This window comes from Natator depressus, chromosome 6, assembly GCF_965152275.1.
Source record: "Natator depressus isolate rNatDep1 chromosome 6, rNatDep2.hap1, whole genome shotgun sequence".
NCBI lineage: Eukaryota > Metazoa > Chordata > Testudines > Cheloniidae > Natator > Natator depressus.
Window position 1 is genome coordinate 110,064,294 of NC_134239.1, and position 18,951 is coordinate 110,083,244.

An 18,951-nucleotide genomic window follows, 5' to 3' on the forward strand; every position below is an offset into this window, starting at 1 on the left:
TGCGTCTCCCACCCCCAGACAGCTGCCAAGATGGCGGCTCCTGGGGATGGGGGCGGCGAGAGCGTGGCAGCGGCATCGCCGCCGTCTCCTGCTGAGGGAGAGCCCCCCGGACCGGCCGCCGCCCGCGGGGCTCTCCACAGCGCGGCGGCCGGGGAGAGGGTTGGCCTGCTGGGACCTGGGTATCTCCCCGGGGCGGTCGCGGCCAGGGGTGACTTGCTGGGTCCGCTGGAGCCTGAGGAGGACGGGGGCCTGCTGGGCCCCCTGGAGGCTGGATCTCCCACCGAGGAGGGAGCGGAGGTGCTGGCGGTGACCGAGGTGCTGGCCCAGAGCCTGGCCGCCAGCTCCTCTGCCGTCGGCACCACTCTCTACCTGGAGCCGGGTGGGAGCCTGGTGCAGGGGGCTGAGCTGAGCGCCGAGGAGCGGCTGGTGGCGGCGACCGAGAACCAGGCTGTTGGGCTGCCGGGGAATTTGCCGGCGGAGAAGAGTCAGGCCGAGCCACTGGCTCAGCTTCCCGGCCAGCAGGCCACAGCGACGCCTCTGGCCCCCGAGGAGCTGCAGAGGGTCATCGAACAAGTGAGCAGGGCCCAGAAGCAGCCTCCACCGTCTCTTCTTCCCTCCTCGGGAGCTGGCATTGGGTCCTTATTGTTGCCTCCTCACCGAGGTGGGGGGTACTCGCTACCCCAGGAGATTAGCCTCGTGCCCCCAGCATCAGGGTTCAGCAGATCCCCACAGGGCTGTAGCCTGACTGCTGCCTCCAGGTCCCAGCCAGTGACTAGTATCATGCACAATGCAGCACAGCAGTTGCAGAATGTGGCCCAGCAGGTTGCCCTTCAGCAGGGCAAAGCTATCGGTACCACCAGGTGCCTTGTACACAAGGTAAACAAAGGGGAAGAGGAGATGTCTTAGGAAAGCCAAGGGTCAAGTGAATGGGAAAGTGGTCTCCAATATGGAATTGGGCCTGGGCTTTAGAATGTGCTGAACATTGAATAGTCATGGCCCTTTCTCAGTGATGAAGCTGTACTGAGTGCCAGTGCACCAGTTCCACTGCTCACCTTAATTTCCTGATCAGTTTAACCTATTTTGGAATTTAGATTTCTCCAGTTTCCTAGTTGGAAGACTGGTATTGGGAGCAGCTCAGTTTCTAGCAAGGTAGAGCGTATACTGTTGAATGGAGGTGACAGGTGCTGGTCAGCGTGACCTATGTTCTAGTCTGTCAGAATAAGCACAGGTGTCCAGCATGATTTGGAAGAACTACTTTATAGTGACTGGGCCAACGTAACCTGTCAGTCTAGTGTATCCGGCAACTGATTGTTTGGGGTACTTAGTTCATGCTAGCCCATTGATCTATGGGGATTTTTTTTATTACAGTGGCTGCCTGCTATACTTGCGATTTTAAAGCTGTTTCTATTATAACTTTTGTTTTCATGCACTCTTTAACTTTCCCAAATATTTTCCTTTTGGGCTAAGATTTTCCATGCTTGGTTCTTGCCCAATAGTAACTTTAAAAAAAAAAAAAAAAGTGAGTAACATCCATTCAGCTGTGTTTGTATTACGGAAGACTGTTTTTAAAAACAGAAAAATCTTTGTTCACACTCTTCTTGTAATAGAAACATTTGAAGTTTGAAATTAGATGTCTGGACTGAATTTAGACTGTCAGCTCTTTGGGGCAGGGACTATATTTTTTTGTTCTGTCCTTTCATACAGTGCTTAGCACAATGGGATCCTGGTCCATGATTAGAGTTTCTGGGCATCACTGTAATACAAATAATAATAATAATAATAAATAATAATAATAGTGAATCTTTTCTTTGAGGAATAGTATTTGCTTAATTTGGGGGGGGGGGAAGGGATTATTTGACAAAACTAGAATCAATTAACTTGTAGAATTTTTTTTTAAATGGAGAGCTGTCCATTTAAGCCTTGATCTAGCAAAGCACTTAAGCATGTGTTTGTACAGCATCCGGAGGGATTATTCGTGTGCTTGCACTCTGGCATGTGCTTAAGTGCTTTGATGAGTGGTTTGCAGCTAGAGAAGTGGACACTTTTCAAGTAAGAGGCAATAGACAGGCTTTGACTCTTCCTCAGTCCCTTGCTAACCCTGTGGTGTGATTTAAAAAAAAAATCAAACAAGACCATAAATAAATAGAGTGGAGAGAGGAGGACAGACAGGAGGTGATAGGCCGGTGGCCTGAGTTGTTTATATCATCTTACGGATTTTTTGAACTGTGCATTTATTAGAGTATAACTGTGGCCTAATACTTGGCCTGCAAAATTAATAGGCAGTAGTTGTCCTGTGGGTGAGATGTGCTTGTTCAGTTTACAAATTCAGCATAGGTCTAGAGCTTGCAACTGAATCTGCCCATGTGAACCCCATTGACTTCAACAGGGCTCTGCCCAACAGATCCATTTGCAGAAATTATTCCTTAGTTTTTGGCAACTAAATTCATGGTTGATAGACATTACAAATAAAACAATGATATGATATACAAAGTAAACTGAAAATCCTTATCTAAGCAACAAATGCAACTGTATCATAATTTAGTAGCTGGAAGGAAGGAAATATGTACCTTGAGGGTTGTAAGAAAACTGGATGATATATCTAGTTTCTTCATGTTTCACTGTAAGGTCTTATACACAAAGATGTAAAATCTTGATAAATAATATTGTACTTTTACATTCTCAACTTTTTTCCCCCTAAAGCAATTAGAAGCCATTTGTGTTCAAGTGCAGCCGGGGCAGATGAAGGAAAATGAAAAGCCAGTGCCACCTCTTGCAGAAGTCCAGTCCAAAGCTATAACACCGAGTCAGCCAGTTGGTAGGAATTGTGGTCTGTCTAGACTTAATATTATTAATCCCCAGATTATTAGGATACAGCCTGTAACAGGAACTGAGCAGCAACAGTTTTTCTTGCATAGTTCTTCTGAGCCTCCAGTTCAGCTACTTGTGCAGAGACCGTTAGCCCCTGATGGACCAGTGTCAGTGAATAAGATTCCCACACACCAGACATTGAATGGACAAAAAACTACATGTGCCGCAGTGTCTGCTACTGAGTCTCAAAATGTTACTTTGGTGGCAGCCAGTTCAGCAAATACTCTTATCTCGAGCCTTGAGAAAAAGCAAAAAGAAGAACTAAAGCTAAAAAAATCTTTGAAAGTGAAGACTCGTTCTGGACGGATTTCACGTCCTCCAAAATATAAAGCGAAAGATTATAAATTCATTAAAACAGAGGATTTGGCCGATGGTCATCAGTCTGATTCTGATGACTATTCTGAACTAAGCATAGAAGATGACGATGAGGGGAAAGCAAAGGGAACGGATGCATTATTCAATCCTTTGAATTATAACCTGAAGCCCAAAATGTTTAAATGTCAGACTTGTGAAAAATCCTACATAGGAAAAGGAGGATTAGCACGACATTATAAACTTAATCCAGGTCACGGACAATTGGAGTCTTCACAGCAAAAAGTCTCTATGAATAAAACTAACAGAAGCGTGTTTCTGGATATTTCTGGAGGAGCAGAAGATGAAACTGTGAGTCTGACGCTCTCGCAACCAATTGCTGTCACTTTAAATAATGAAAATTCGCTAGCTATTGGTTTGGAAGAAACTGCTTCTTCACAGAGTGAGCAACAGGTAAAGTAGTAGTTTGCTTTCTGCATAATACGCAGTTTCATAAACAATATAAAGGCAATTTCACTCCAACATTATTGCAATTTTAGAACCTTATACTACACTAATTCATATTCTGAATTCCTATTGCTGGCAATTGGAATTCTTTACATAGATTGAAGGTAGTGGCCTAGGTGCATGACCAAAAGAGAATAGGAATGAATTAGGAAAAGTTGCAATCTGCTTGTCTGAAACTGCAATAAATATGTATGACCAATGGTTAAGTTTTAAAATAAACAACAAACGAACAAAAAATTGTAGTGACCTGCACGGGGAGAATAAGACTTAGACTTTGTAACTAACCTCACTTATTTCTCAGCATTCACATAAGGAAAAAACACTGTGCAGTTCATGTATATTTCATTTTAAAAGGCTTAAAAAAACCCCACCTTCTATATTCAGGAGTCAGTTTGACCCATCACTGAAATACAGCCTCTGCTGGGTTGAAACTCAGCTGTCAGTGGACAGCTGTGCTGTGTAGTGTACTGTTGGAAGTGAAGCATGACTTCTGCAATTGAAACTATAAAGAGAAATCTAGGGTAGGTAGAATACAATTTCCTGAGTTAGAAAAATAAGTAGTTTCAGTTGGAGAGGTTCCAAGAAACTGGTTTTAATCTGTCCATTTCATAGTAAAGTGCATTTGTCAATAGAAATGAATGGTCTTTGTAACCTTTTTGCTGCAAAAGAAAGTCTCCACTGTAAACAATGGAGATATAATTGTATCACAACTGCCTTTTTAGGAAGACTGTTCTTTTGGATGCAGCAATGTTATATTTGTTGAGTTTTTGTGAATGTGATGTTGCTTCCAGAAGTGTGAATGTGGGTAGTCTGAGACATAGCAAGGTTAGTAGATAATTACAAACACAAAGCAGAGTTTTCTACAACTTAAAAGAACAGAAAGCTCCATGAAGTCAACTGACTCATTATGTAGATCTAATTTGCCTGTGATAGGGACTTAAGAAAAACCTAAATGGTCTTTTGAATTTATTTTGCCATAAAATCTTTAGGACTGTTGATTGGCTGAATATAGTGCTACAGAAAATCTGAAATTTCTATCTGACAAATATGAGCCACACAAAATTTCCCCTTGGTAACTGAATGACTTACTAGTCTATAAATTGACTTACTTATTGTCGCTGCTTCAGTCACCAGGCTAGATACTTTTTTTCCTTGTCCTTTCTTATTTTGTCAAATAACTATATTTTTGTCCATAAGCCATTGTCAGTTATGATCTTTATCAAGAAACATTAAGAGGATTATCAATACAGATAGATTATGGAGGAAGAGTAGCACCAGTGACCCACACTTCAAATTAAAAACTTCAGTCGCAGTTGAATGAATTTGGTAATTTGCATCTAGTCCTTGATAGGTAAAACTGCACTAAATTTGCGAAATCTGTGCAAAGAGTGGGGATATTGTTGGAGCATAAGCAAGAGGTATTGAAGGTTAGGACTAAGATGCGTTCATAGGACTGAGAGGACGCTTGAATTATTGTAACATTAATGTGATCAGGCAATTTATAAATATCTTCAAATGGTAATTAATCTTTGGGACATTAATTTTAATATTCTAGCTAGCTAGTGGCTTTCAGTGAGAGATTCTTGGACTCTGTTTTGCCAACTTTTTTCCATGGTAGCTTTGAGACTATTTTTGAAAATTTATATTTTTGTAACTTCTTTTGGTGTAGTGAATATTGTAGTCCTGCATGTCCATTGTTTACTGTTGCTTAAATAGCTTGATTTTGTTTGTATTGAGACCACAACAACAGTTTTAAAAAATTATCTGGAAAAAGGGGTAAACAGTGAGGTGGCAAAATTTGCAGATGATACAAAACTACTGAAGATGGTTAAGTCCAAAGCAGACTGTGAAGAGTTACAAAGGAATCTCACAAAACTGGGTGACTGGGCAACAAAATGGCAGATGAAATTCAATGTTGATAAATGCAAAGTAATGCACATTGGAAAACATAATCCCAACTATACATATAAAATGATGGGGGTCTAAATTAGCTATTACCACTACTCTTGGAGTCATTGTGGGTAGTTCTCTGAAAACATCCACTCAATGTGCAGCGGCAGTCAAACACAATGTTGGTAATCATTAAGAAAAGGTTAAGATAATAAGACAGAAAATATATTACCTCTATATAAATACATGGTATGCCCACATCTTGAATACTGCATGCAGATATGGTCGCCCCATCTCAAAAAAGATATATTGGAATTGGAAAAGGCTTAGAAAAGGGCAACAAAAATTATTAGGGGTATGGAACAGCTTCTGTATGAGGAGAGATTAATAAGACTGGGACTTTTCAGCTTGGAAAAGAGACGACTAAGGGGGGGATATGATAGAGGTCTATAAAATCACGACTGGTGTGGAGAAAGTAAATAAGGAAGTGTTATTTACTCCTTCTCATAACACAAGAACTAGGGGTCACCAAATGAAATTAATAGGCAGCAGGTTTAAAACAAACAAAAGGAAGTATTTCTTCACACAATGCACAGTCAATCTGTGGAAGTCTTTGCCAGAGGATGTTGCGAAGGCCAAGACTATAACAGGGTTCAAAAATGAATGCGACACATTCATGGCGGATAGGTCCAACAATGGCTATTAACCAGGATGGGCAGGGATGGAGTCCCTAGCCTCTGTTTGCCGGAAGCTGGGAATGGGTGACGGGATGGATCACCTGATGATTACCTGTTCTGTTCATTCCTTCTGGGGCACCTGGGATTGGCCACTGTCAGAAGACAGGATACTGGGCTAGATGGACCTTTGGTCTGACCCAGTATGGCTGTTCTTATGTTCTTAAAAATAGGGAAACATAAGATTCAGGGTAGCCTGAACTTGACCTCCTGTGCTCACTGCAGAAACTGTTTGACGGTATTTTGGGGGAAAGCTGAAGGTATAGTGTCTGGAATAGGGGATAGTGTCTTTGGTATTCTGGCTGGCTGAGTTAATTTGTTTCATTCAATTTGATTGTTTAATGCTGCTGCTGCATTGAGTCTGTTATTCATATATGAACTTAATACTGCTGAACATAAGCGCTGACTCCGTGGGTGCTTCAGGGCTGGAGCACCCATGGGGAAAAATTAGCAGGTGCTCAACACCCACTGGCAGCCAAGCCCCCTCCTCCTTGCCTCCTTCCCCACACCGAGCGTGCTGCGTCCCTGCACCTCCCCCTCCCTCCCAGCGCTTCCCACCCCCGCCACCTAACAGCTGTTTGGCGGCGCTTAGGACTTCCCGGGAGGGAGGGGGAGGAGTGGGGATGCAGCACGCTCAGGGCAGGAGGTGGAGAAGAGGTGGGGTAGGGGAATGGGGTGGGAAGGGGGTAGGGACTTTGGGGAAGGGGTGGAATGGGGGCAGGGCAAGGGCAGTGCATGAGTGGGGCCAGGGGTGGGGGAGGGTCGAGCACCCACCAGGCAGAGGGAAAGTTGGCACCTATGCTGCTGAGTGGTCATTATGATATTGTAAAACTAACCATCAGGGCAACTAGAGCTTTTTGTTTAGATCTATTATACTTTTGTTTAAATCTAAATTAGTAATATAAAACCATTTTATTTCATCTTTTAAAATAAAAGATACTATCTTTGAATCAGAAAGCACTTTGACAAGACCGTAGGCTACTCTTGTTTATGATCAAATTCCCTTTGTGTTGTGTATAATATTTAATTTAATGGATCGGCAGGAGAACTAACATTACAAATAGTGACAACAAATTACAGAAGCAGGTGTGTCCCTAGCCTCTTCCTGATTTAATCCTGCAAATACTAATGCAGCTATACTTACTCATATAAAATAATACTGAAATTGCATAGTAAATGAAACTAACTTGAAGTTAAGAACATAATGGCCATACTGGGTCAGACCAATGGTCCATCTAGCCCAGTATCCTGTTTTCCGACAGTGGCCAATGCCAGGTGCTTCACAGGGAATGAACAGAACAGGCAATCAAGTGATTGTCCTGTTGTCCATTCCCAGCTTCTGGCAAAGAGAGGCTAGGGATACTCAGAGCATTTGGTTGAATAATTTCGCTAAATATTTTAAACTGAGATTTTCTCAGCAGCATATTGAGGGAGGGAGACTGTTTTAATGATTCTTGTTTTTTTTTTTTTATAAAGACTGGTAAATCTGCAGCAGACAGACCTTTGTTGGCAGCACAACAAAATGAGACTGATTTAGTACATCAGGGACCTGGAATGCCAAATGGACCTGGAAGATCCAGACGACCTAAAAGACGTGGCCGACCGAGGATGACTGGAAGATCAATGTGTTCGGGAAGACTTAGTAGACCTGGTCGGTCCCCTTCTAAGTCGCTTAGTAATGTGGCAACAGAACACATCATATTTAGAAGAAAGGCTGGACTAAAAGAGGTACGGTTCCCTTCTGCCGTTATTTCATATGTACCTTTTTTCCCCCACCTGCTGCCAAAATCTGATAAATTTAATCGAAATGTAGTGAGGATGTGCTTTCCAAGGAGCTGCTGTATGTTTGACACATAGCTAGACATGTATGTGCGTAAATGAGGAGCCCTGGGGATTATTTAAATACCAAAGTTAAATTTTAAATAAGTTTTTAAGCAAAACATATAAATCAAGTTATTGGTAAAAGATACAGATTTTTTTTTTTTTAAGAAACCGGCCCTGTGGATAATAATTATTGGCCTCTTAGTAATTTGATGCACTCTTGGCTCTGTTTTGGGGAAAAATAATTAGTAGTGCCACTGCTACTATGTGTGTCTATTAATATATAAAAATTACGTGTAATAAAAATGAGTCCATCTTATTCTAAAAATACTTTTCTTACAATCTAAGTAATTGTCATGTTTTTCTGAGCTTCCTGCACATCACTGTGGATTGAGCTTGTGGTTGTGCTTATTTGCTTAATTCATTAAGGTCTACTTTTCTTTTCATATAAGTACACAATTGTTACTGAGACTGATCATTAACTGCTTGTGTTGAAAGAATGGACCATACTCTTAACTTTTCTGGTCAAATATTTACATTCACATTTATTCTTAAAAGCCACTTAATTTTATTGATCCTGTAAAAGAAAGTGAATTGGTCCTTACCACATGCCATTTCTTTAATAGTGACTATTGGGTCCTGTAGTGGAGAACTAAGATTTTACATTATGAATTAAGGGATGATTAGCATATATTGGCTTTTTTCCCCTTAAAGAAACTATTTTGGTGTTTACCAGCTAATCCAACAATGTGACAATGAAGATTTAATGGAGCTGGCCCTTCCCCGCCTGACAAAGCTTGTTACTGTGTTTGAATTTCTACTGATGAAGGTGAGCTTTTCTCATCATGTACATATATTAAATTATTGGAGATTTTATCATTCATGTACACCATGAAAACTTCTCTGGGAATTAATCTTAGTTCCATGTGTTAGACATATGAAGGCTGAAGACATTTTAGAGTTCACCCTTGAGTCTCATGTAGTTAAAGATTGATAGTTTGCCAGATTATACTTTTAATTTTTGCTGCCTGCTTCATCAGTGCTATTTCTGAAGATTTTACAATCCTCTCTTTTCTGGACTGATTGGTAAGGTTAATAAAATGAGGATTGAAAAAAGTGCTAAGCAAAACAAATCTATATGTTGCTTATTTAATTAATTATATTTCATATTTAATGTTCTTGCTTGCTTCCATTTAGGTTGAAAAAGGTTACCCAGCAAAAGCCTTTTTTCCAGATGTTTATAGAGAATTTGAAGAGTTACATAATATGGTAAAGAAAATGTCTCAAGACCATTTCAGTAATTCTGATTTTCTGAGTTATCAGCAGCCTGTGGAAATAAAAGATCCCAAGGTAAGAGGACACATTTTGGAGGGGGTATTTTAGGGAATGTTCAGCAATGTTTCTCTTTTGCTAAGCATTATATAGCATAAGTGAACAGAAAAGCAACTTCCTGGTAAGAGAAAATGGAGATAAAGTGTAAACTGAAGGACACATATCAAAAGATTTAAAGATATTTATCTTTTGGAATTTGATCAGTAATAAAAAATATTTGATTAAACCACAGCCTTAGTTGATATCTGACTACAAATTACAAAATGCAAATCAAAACCCCAGGTGCTTAGAGTAATGTGAAGCTATGCTTCGTTGCCAGGGGTACTTTGGTGACTCAACATAATCTCTGATGGACAGTAGCATTAACAGAATCCCATCCCATGTTTGGCTAGAAAGGAAGTGGCCAAGACATGAGGCCCTTGGGGATGAGCTAAAATAAGTGGTATTTGAGGATCTGACAGAGATGCAAAGAGCCTCCTGCAGACAAATCCATTGTATTTGCCAAAGTTTATTTTCTAGTAAGCATTACAGTTTAAAGATGCCCTATAATTGAACCATTTGAAAATGTATTTATTTTTAATTTTTCAATGAAAGTATAAATTCAGCAAGCTCATTAACAGAACATAATCAAACTGAGGCATGTAACACAACAAAGATTAGCTCCTTTAATAGCTTTTTCAGTTTTTAAAGCTTGTTTGTGCAGATCATAATACAAATGTGTGCTGGTGTAAAGAGTTCAATTTTTCCAGATGCTACTTCACTTCTTAGCATTGGGTGAGAGAGAGAGTTATATTGGAATCTCTCACATCTCTTACAGTTCCTGATGCTTGGGATGAAATGACTCTCTACAAGTAATGGTGTATCACTGTTGAATTTTCAGTAGTGAATAACACAATATTTTGTAAATATTACTTCTGGCAAAACTTTTAAAGTACAAGAAACATGATCAGTATTTTACAAGGCACAAAAGACTGTCTCTGCTCCAAAGATCTTAATTTGAGTGAGACCAAGAGAAGACAGGACAAACTGGAAAATCCAGGGGAGGAAGGGAAGAGAGGAAATAGAGTAATCCTCAGTAAAAATGAAATACAGTATGCAGTTTTAGCATTGGCTAATCGAATATTTGTTTTTTCAGAATAAATCGTGGCAGAATCATAATTTATACCAAAAGTTTGCCTTGTATTACTATTACATGTGTTCATCTGACTTTATCTCATGCAATTGCTCAATCATGATGTTTCCTCTTTGGAGAAATGAAATTGTACCAATTTCAAGGGACACTGTCAAGGTTGGTAGGCCCAAAATTTGACCTACCTTTTTTGCTTCTCTTTGCAAAGTCCATGTATAATACTTTGATTTTTTTTTAAACACATGCTGTAATGTGCTTTAAAAAAAAAAAAAAAAAAAAGTCCAGCATTCATGAGAAACCCTGTACTAACAAACCAATGCGTTCACAAAACAGAGCAAAAATTGGTAAGAGAATGTGTTCGGAGTCTGAGGATACAAAGGGATTTAAAAAAATAAAGACTGGGAGAACTTTAAGTCATGAGCAAACTTTAGTGTTCTTTGTTAAACTCTGCTGTTCAGTAACTTACTCTGGTACTGTGAGCCATATCCACTACATTCCTAGTTCTTGCTCTAAGCTTACCTTCTTGATTTTTACTTTTAGCTGTTATATAGGAGATGCTTAATCTGAATGGAGGCTAATTGTAGAAGTTATTGTAATCTAAAATAGCTTAAGAAGCTGTATATATGTTTTGACTGATAGAGTGGACCCCAGTGTTGAATGTCTTTCTAGATCAGTTTAGAAACATATTTGACTATATAAGTATTGAAAATTTGGTGTTGGAGAAACCACACTTATATTTTTGTTATCCCAAATTATTTTATAGGTTGCTGAATCACTAGGAATTACAGAGAAGCTTCTTGGAAAACAAAAGTTACAAGCTATAGACTCCTCCACACAATGTATGATTAAAACAGTTGGTGAACAAATGTTTACAGAGATATCAGGGAAAAAACGAGCAAATGAGGTACAGAATAATTGTGAACTTTATATATAAACAAGTTAAAGCCTCTTAAAATATGGTAATGTGAATATTCAAGAAATAAATTATAACAGTGTTACCTGACTTCTATTAAAGTGACGGTTCCAGATATAACTGAGTTTTCTGAGTCAATAACACTGAAATATCGGATTGGAGGGTATTTAGAAGAGATCAAAATTAGCTAGGTAAAGAGCATAGCTTTTCAGTGTGTTTCTGCCCTTACTCCTTCATTAAGGATGTGCTACTCCTGGGGACTGGGTTCAGCTGCCCCCCCGCCCAGCTTCATCTGTGGGACTCTGGGGGTGGGCTTCAGCACCCTCCCTGCTCCGGTGTTGGGCTCTGGGCTTCAGCCCCCTCCTCCATTGTACCCATGGGGCTCTGGCTCTGGGCTTCAGCCCAGGGCAGTGGTACTTCAGCAGGGCTGACCTAATTGGGAGCTGTGGTCAGGAGAGAAGGAGTTGAGTGAACCTGGGGTGCAAGGCTGTGGAAGGGAGCTTGGGGCAGTGGGGTGTGGGGGAAGCAGCAAGGTCTGGGGGCAGAGAAGGGCCAGGAGAATCTGTGGGGGGCCAAGGGAGGCAGCAGAAAAACCCCCTACATAATAAATGCAATGATTTGGACATGTATGTGCATATTTATTTATTTTTTCCTAAAGATTATTAAGTATTATAGGAAAATTTGTCAGAGTGGCCACCAGCAAGAGTTCATGGGCGCATTCTGAGGCCACCAAACATTTTTGGTGAGAACCCCTGATCTAAAGCAGGATCTGGCAGGCTGACCTGAAGTATCATGCTGTTGGAAGAGAACAGTAGCTTGGTTGGAAAAGGTGGGCTGGCCAGCATGCAAATTTAAGTAGTGGGGGAGAAGTGAGTGCTGCAGCTAATTAGGCTAACAGTGGTGAGTGAAACCAGCCCATTTGTTTCTGAAAGGATCAGATTAGCATATTTAATCTGTTGCCTGTGGCTGTAGCAGTGAGCAGATAGTTTCCTCTCCTCTGATGGCAGCCTCAGTTCAGACTTGGTTTACTCTGTAGTACAGAGTTAGGTTGATGTAAGGCAGCTTATGTTGACGTAATTATGTCAGTGTCTACAGCAGAATGCTGCTTCCACCCAAGTAAGTGACCTGCTACACCAACATAACGGCTCCACCTCCAGGAGAGGCGTAGCACTTCTGTTGGTGTAGTTAGGGTGACGCAGTGTCCATGCAGACACTGTTACTTACTTCACCTCTTGGCTGTCATTCTGTCAGCAGCACCTGCTTATAACTTGGAGTTGTGAAATTGACAAGAATGTCAATTTCACTGCTGGTAGTCTTGGTTCTGTGAAATTGAGCCTGGCCAATTTCTTGTCTCCAGCTGTGGGCCTTGCCCAGTGCTGAGCTCCCAGTATTCTCAGAGCACCACTGCTCTGAGTCAGAGACAATAACAGCCGTGAAATGGACAAGAATGTCAATTTCCCTGCTGGTAGGCTCCATGCTGTGAAATTGAACCAGTTGGACTCACCCTGTTATCCTGAGGCCGGGGCTCCAGCTGTGAGCCCCAGGTGGCTGTTAGTGCCCCACTTTAGTCAGTGCAAGCGCTCCTCGTGAGGATGTGCTCCACTGGCTGAAGGAAGGCAATGTGATACCAATAGCCGACTGAATTACCGTGGTGGCCATAAGTCAACCTAAATAAGTCGTCCTAATTTTGTACAGTAGACAAGCCCTCAGAGCTATCTTTAGAGAGGCGTGATGGCAGCATCTTCCCTTTTCTGCCTGTGCTTAAACTTATGACCTTGTCAGCCTTCCCACCCCAACTCGCACTTCTCATGTCAGGGAGTTCACTGCCCTTTACTGAAGCTGGAGAGGGGAGGGAGGAGAGATTTTCTTCTATAGTAGGTACTACTTGTGTGTGAGCTGTCCCAGATCTTATTAGAGACTTCTCTCAGACCCATCCCTCAAATTGTGAAGCAAGGCCAGGTTTATTAAAAGACTTCAAAACTAAAAGACAAGAAAACATCTTTAAAAAGTTCTAGATTGTGTTTAGAATTTATTTTAAGGGCCTCCTAGCTTTGAAAAACTGTTGTAGGTGGGAGTAATGTTTCACTTAATACTGGAAAAGATTACAAATTGTCTGTTTCTGCAAGTGATATCGAATCTGCTAGGTTTTATATTGACAGAGTTCATATGAAGAACTGTTGCCATCAGCTAAAAGGACCAGAGTAGAAGGCATATTGGAGAATGTGAAAGATGTTTATGCTAGCCAAAATGGAGAAGAGGAAAAGAGCTGGAACTTGTCTACACTGACTACAGAAGACGGTAACATTTAACTTCTAACTTACCAACTCTGTTTTGTTTATGTCAGTTAATTCCATTATCTTGTGTTGTCTCTAAAGATGTATGACCATGCCTTCAACTTAGTCTTGCACTTGTTTCTGTAGGTCCTTAAATGATTGTTTAGCTGAGAAGTTTGAATTAAGAATATTATTTATTTGTATTATCATAGTGTCTAGGAGCCCCTATCATGGACCAGGATCCCATTGTACTAGGGACTGTACAAACACCGAAAAGACAGAATGTGGGGCAGAGTGTAGATCAAATCAGTGTAAGGACTATATTTTTTTATATAGCTGTTCTTTTGCCACTATTACAAGCTTCTGTGCTTTAGCTCATTTGATTTTTGCCCCTTCTTCCCTTTCACTTTTTTAGATATTTCTCCTCCTTTAAAGGATCCCTCACAAGACCACATTCCTCTTAGTTCATTTACAAGAGGATTTTCTGCTGTACTTCCATTTGTTTAAAAATTCAGTAAAGTTAAACAGTATCTGATTCATTAGCACTTCCGCTAAGGTTTGTGTTAGTTTAAGGCGCAGCTCCACTTTAAAACCTAACTATATAAAAATGGCACTTTCTTACCTGACAGGTCTCCTGTGTAGTCAATATGTTAATGACAAAAACAAGTTTTGACTCTTGTTAACCATGAAGAGGAAACAGCTAAAATTGAATGAGTTGGCATATCAGTATTTGTTACTGAGTTTGATTTTTTTTACTAAGGTCCGATCGACTCTACCTGTGAAAACCTATTAAAGTAACAAAGTTGCACAGGTGCAGGAGGCAAGATTTTGGAGGAGGCATAGGAAGTCAGTCTGCGTACACACGGCTAGAATGCTAGGTGCACTTGCATCATCTCTGTAAACAGTTCTGTTAATAAACAGCCAGATTAATTTTAGGAACATACAGTCTTCTCATGTTATTACCCAGCATGCGGTATGTGTAACATCTACCCTCTATAGCAGTGGTGGGCAACCTGCGGCCCACGGGCTGCACGCGGCCCGTCAGGGTAATCCACTGGCGGGCTGCAAGACATTTTGTTTACACTGACTGTCCACAGGCACAGCTGTCCGGAGCAACCAGTGGCTGCGGTTCACCGTTCCCTGCCAATGGGAGCTGTGGGAAGTGGCATGGGTTGCAGGGACATGCTGGATGCCACTTCCCACAGCTCCCATTGGCCACGGCCACTGGGAGCGGCCATGCCTGTGGACAGTCAGCATAAACAAAATGTCTTGCAGTCTGCCAGCAGATTACCTTGACGCTTCGGGAAAAGCAAAAGGGGCATAATTTGGCTGCTGTTGTATCTTTTATTACTAGTATCATGCACGATGGAAAGAACCCAGCATATCTTTGATCACAGGCCGTTTTCAGGACTCTGACAAAAAAACAACCACCACCCTCTCATAAACTAAGATCGTTTGATATGGAGCCATTGGGAGAATAAATATGGAACCTACCAGAGCTACTTCTAGAACTTGAGTAGAAGTATACTTCTGATATTTTAGAAAGTATTTTTGTACTGTTATTCATATGGGCAATAGCATAATTCTGTTCCAAGAATCCAACACTACTTGATGGGAGGGAAAACTAGATAAAATCTTAGAAAGATGCTTGTAGAAAATTACTTTTGAGAGTCCAAAATCATATTGTTGTACAACACGCTGTACCTTTTTTTTCCCCCTCAACTGTTCAGGTTTTAATCCACTAAATGGGGTGTCTGTGCTCTCCGAAGACAGCGGTATTACTCCTTGCACAACTGGAAGTGCAAAGCATACGGGTGAGCAACGTAAATCATTTGATTTAGAAACTAGAACTAACTCTGCAAATTCAGATATCTTTCAGTCCATGAGAATGGAATGCTCTCAACCCGTAAGTATACAGGGACCAGATAGTACAAGTAACACATCTCCACCATGTACTGAAGTACTGTTGCATGCTGAGGCAGATAACTCACCAGAAGAATTTGTCCAAGCACATTTTGTAAATGAGAACACAGCAGGTGGACTGACAAGTTCTGAATTTTGTAACTGCATGGTATCAGAAGATGTGATTGATAATCAGAGTACCAACTTGTCAGTGAATGAGGAAAGTGATCATAATGGAAAATATCAGAAACTTCAGCAAGATGAAGAAAACCAGAGTTACACTATTACCAGTGAACAGTCTGAACAACTTAATGATGCTGATATTGCTGATCAGATGCAGCAGCTTGAAAAAGTCTTTTCAACAAGCATTGTGCCAGTAGACCATTCATACAAGACTCAAACTGACCCACATCAGAATCCTGTACAGGAAACCTCCATATCCATTCGGGAGAATCTTGAAAGTTCAATTAAAAACTTGAATGAATTCTCTTGTGGGCTAGAGGAACAACATGCTGGACAACATGAGCTAGAGAATGCAGTTACTGTAGGTGAAACTGTAGCCTTTGAGATTGCTGATGAGAGCCATGAATTCTTGTCTCAGGGACACGAACAGATCTTTATTCAGACTGCAGATGGGCTTATTCTATCTCATCCAGGTACTGCTGTTCTGTCTCAAGCAGAAGGCATTGTGATTGTAACTAATGCTGACGGTACTACAATGCACATTCGCACCCCTGAGGGGGTTCCTTTGGAAACTGTGGAAGCACTACTGGCAATGGAAGCGGATGGCCAAAGTGAAGATATTTTGCTCTCGCAAAGTGAAGTGGAGCCATAAATATAAACACTTGTTTTATTTATACATGCTTTCTTCTGGAAAAGACTGATCATATCAAATGTATATTTTTCTAATGTGAATATTGAAATTAACTTATTTGTAAACATTTCTATGACATGTACTTTTTTATAACTTATGTTTATATTAGCAATATTGCAACCAAAAATTCTAAGGAATGACTTTTGATTCAACTTGTGCTCTTAATTGAGTGTGTGTGAGGGGATGTGTGGATACCTGTCAACCTTAGTTTTGATGCACTGTTACCTTTTTTGTTATATACAGTTTTACTCTTTGGCCCAACAGAAATGCAATATAATGTGTTGCACTGCCTGTTGTCAGTGATATGCTGTATACTGGCAACCTGTATATGGGCAAAATAAAAACATTAAAAGGAGCTGTATTTTCTGTATATTAGAGGTTTTATCTTACCTGTACTAGAGCATTTTATCTTAATTGCAGTTTGTTGAATATTCAAGTTAACTTATTTTATTAGTGCACATGACTTGTCACACAAATGTATAACTGGAAAAATAACTTATCAGCATTTCAGTATTCCAAGTAAACTTTCGTTTTTCAAAAATGATACTGTGAAAGGTGACAGTATAAACTCCCAGATCACAACACAGATCAGCATGGGCTACTATCCCAGGCTTGACTTCTGTAAGATAGCAGGCAAAGATACCAGTCCTGTAGAACCCCAAAGCATTATCTGATTCCTGCTAACGTTCTGAAGAGTATCTCACCAGGTTTGTTTAAGATGCAAGGTAAAGTCAAATAGTGCTGATGCTGTATGACAACCAATTGAGATGCTTATCTGAACATTAATCTGCACTTTTTATATGATAGCTAGTTTTTTCTTCAATTTCCTTCCTCTCACAGGCTCTTCTCCTTCTGTGATAGAGCTTTGTATAAGACCCCATCTTTCTGGCCAAACAGAAGCACCATCTTTCAGAGACTGTCACTATTAAGTAAGCTTTGCTCTTGCTTATAACAAAGCAGACCTCTACCCTTAGATCAGCCCAGTCTTCATCATATTTAAAAAAGTTTTTCTCCTAGACATAGCACTGAATTTTAACCTCTTATCTAAGCAAGATAAGGGAGAAGCTAACAAAAAAAAGTTTCTGCTGCCCATTAGCTGCTAGTATCTTCTATCTCACTGGCAGGCTTCAGAACATGACCTGGTACTGACACAGCATTAAATATAATGCTCTGGTGGATGACCACCACCTATCTAGACAGGTGAAGTACATTCATATTCATCCCGATTACTATTGATCACCCAAATAAGCCTGTCTGCTCTAAAATGCTGCCTAGGTGACCACAAACATCCTTAAATAGCTAATGGCCTTCCTCTCTTTCTTACCTCAGAAGGTCACAATGGGTAATTGTTCCTCCACCTCTAAAGCCTGCAAGACACTGTCCTCTCCAAGTTTCTCAACATCTGTATGAAGTTGGGTGAGAGTTATGGAGAACAAAGAAGTACCTGCAATATGTAGATGACTTCTCTTTCAGTCCAGTATAAGCAGCACTGTGTCTCAGCTTTCTCAGTATAAAGGCAGCAAAGTCACCTGAATGAAGAGCATCAGACTAAAGCTGAATCCAATCAAGATAGAGATTACAATAAGATGGACGTGCTCTGAAGAACTTGCCTCTTTAACATCATTCAGATTGTTGGATTAGCCTGCAGTTTTGGGCTCTGTTTTGGATGCCCACAATGGCCACTTCATTTATGATTGTCCAGAAAATTAGGTTGGCCATAGCCTATCAGATGTAGGCCTAGACACTAATTATGTATTTGACTTCCAGTTTGATTCTTGCAAGTTGTTAAGACTGAAACATACCTCAAAGAAGCCCCAATTACTACCAAATGCAGTAGCCTACTAACCTGGGTCACCATGAAAACTTCTCCCCCTATGCTGTGCTCTGCATTAACTCCCTATTGAAAAGCATCTAGTTTGAGGACTTCAAGTGTCAAGACTTTATGTGGTTAGGACTGCTACCTGAGAAAGCACCTTTTCCACTGCAACTGTGACCTTGCATGATGGCTGCATTCCATGAGAAAAAAACTCTTAACCAGCAGGCCGGCTCAGGAATGCAGAAGACTATTTCCACAGGCACAGGACCTAAATTCTGGAATTTTCTGCTGCAAGAAATAAGAGCGATCTACAGACCTTACCATATGCAGGACTAGATGCAAAACTCATTTTTTCAACTTTACTTCCCCCAATAATTTGTCCATGAGCATAGTACATCCACTCTCATAACTTTAGTAAGTTGTATCTAGAATCATAGGACTGGAAGGGAATTTGAGAGGTCATCTAGTCCAGTCCCCTGCACCCATGGCAGGACTAAGTACTATCTAGACCATCCCCTGACAGGTGTTTGTCTAACCTGCTCTTAAAAATCTCCAATGATGGAGATTCCACAACCTCCCT

The 18,951-nt window shown here is 40.7% G+C and overlaps 1 protein-coding gene across 2 annotated transcripts; it reads left to right on the plus strand.

Moving 5' to 3' along the window:
* Positions 1-2: 2 nt before the first annotated feature.
* ZNF839 (zinc finger protein 839) lies at positions 3-16,929 on the plus strand. Of its 2 annotated transcripts, XM_074956270.1 has the most exons (9): positions 3-876; positions 2,701-3,633; positions 7,788-8,039; positions 8,869-8,961; positions 9,330-9,482; positions 11,357-11,497; positions 13,666-13,804; positions 13,992-14,090; positions 15,510-16,929. In XM_074956270.1, exons 1-9 carry the CDS (start codon positions 31-33, stop codon positions 16,514-16,516), a joined length of 3,663 nt encoding a protein of 1,220 aa, XP_074812371.1. In that variant the 5' UTR covers positions 3-30; the 3' UTR covers positions 16,517-16,929. The 2 variants fall into 2 exon arrangements, with proteins under 2 accessions (XP_074812371.1, XP_074812372.1); XM_074956271.1 differs by lacking the exon at positions 13,992-14,090 and having other exon boundaries at positions 7-876.
* Positions 16,930-18,951: the final 2,022 nt, after the last annotated feature.

Bases quoted from the DNA above. Each gene is read 5' to 3' on its own strand.
- ZNF839 (XM_074956270.1), top strand. From the start codon at position 31: ATGGCGGCTCCTGGGGATGGGGGCGGCGAGAGCGTGGCAGCGGCATCG. The intron at 3,634-7,787 runs GTAAAGTAGTAG...TTTTTTATAAAG, and splicing joins CTTCACAGAGTGAGCAACAG to ACTGGTAAATCTGCAGCAGA. The intron at 8,962-9,329 runs GTGAGCTTTTCT...GCTTCCATTTAG, and splicing joins TTGAATTTCTACTGATGAAG to GTTGAAAAAGGTTACCCAGC.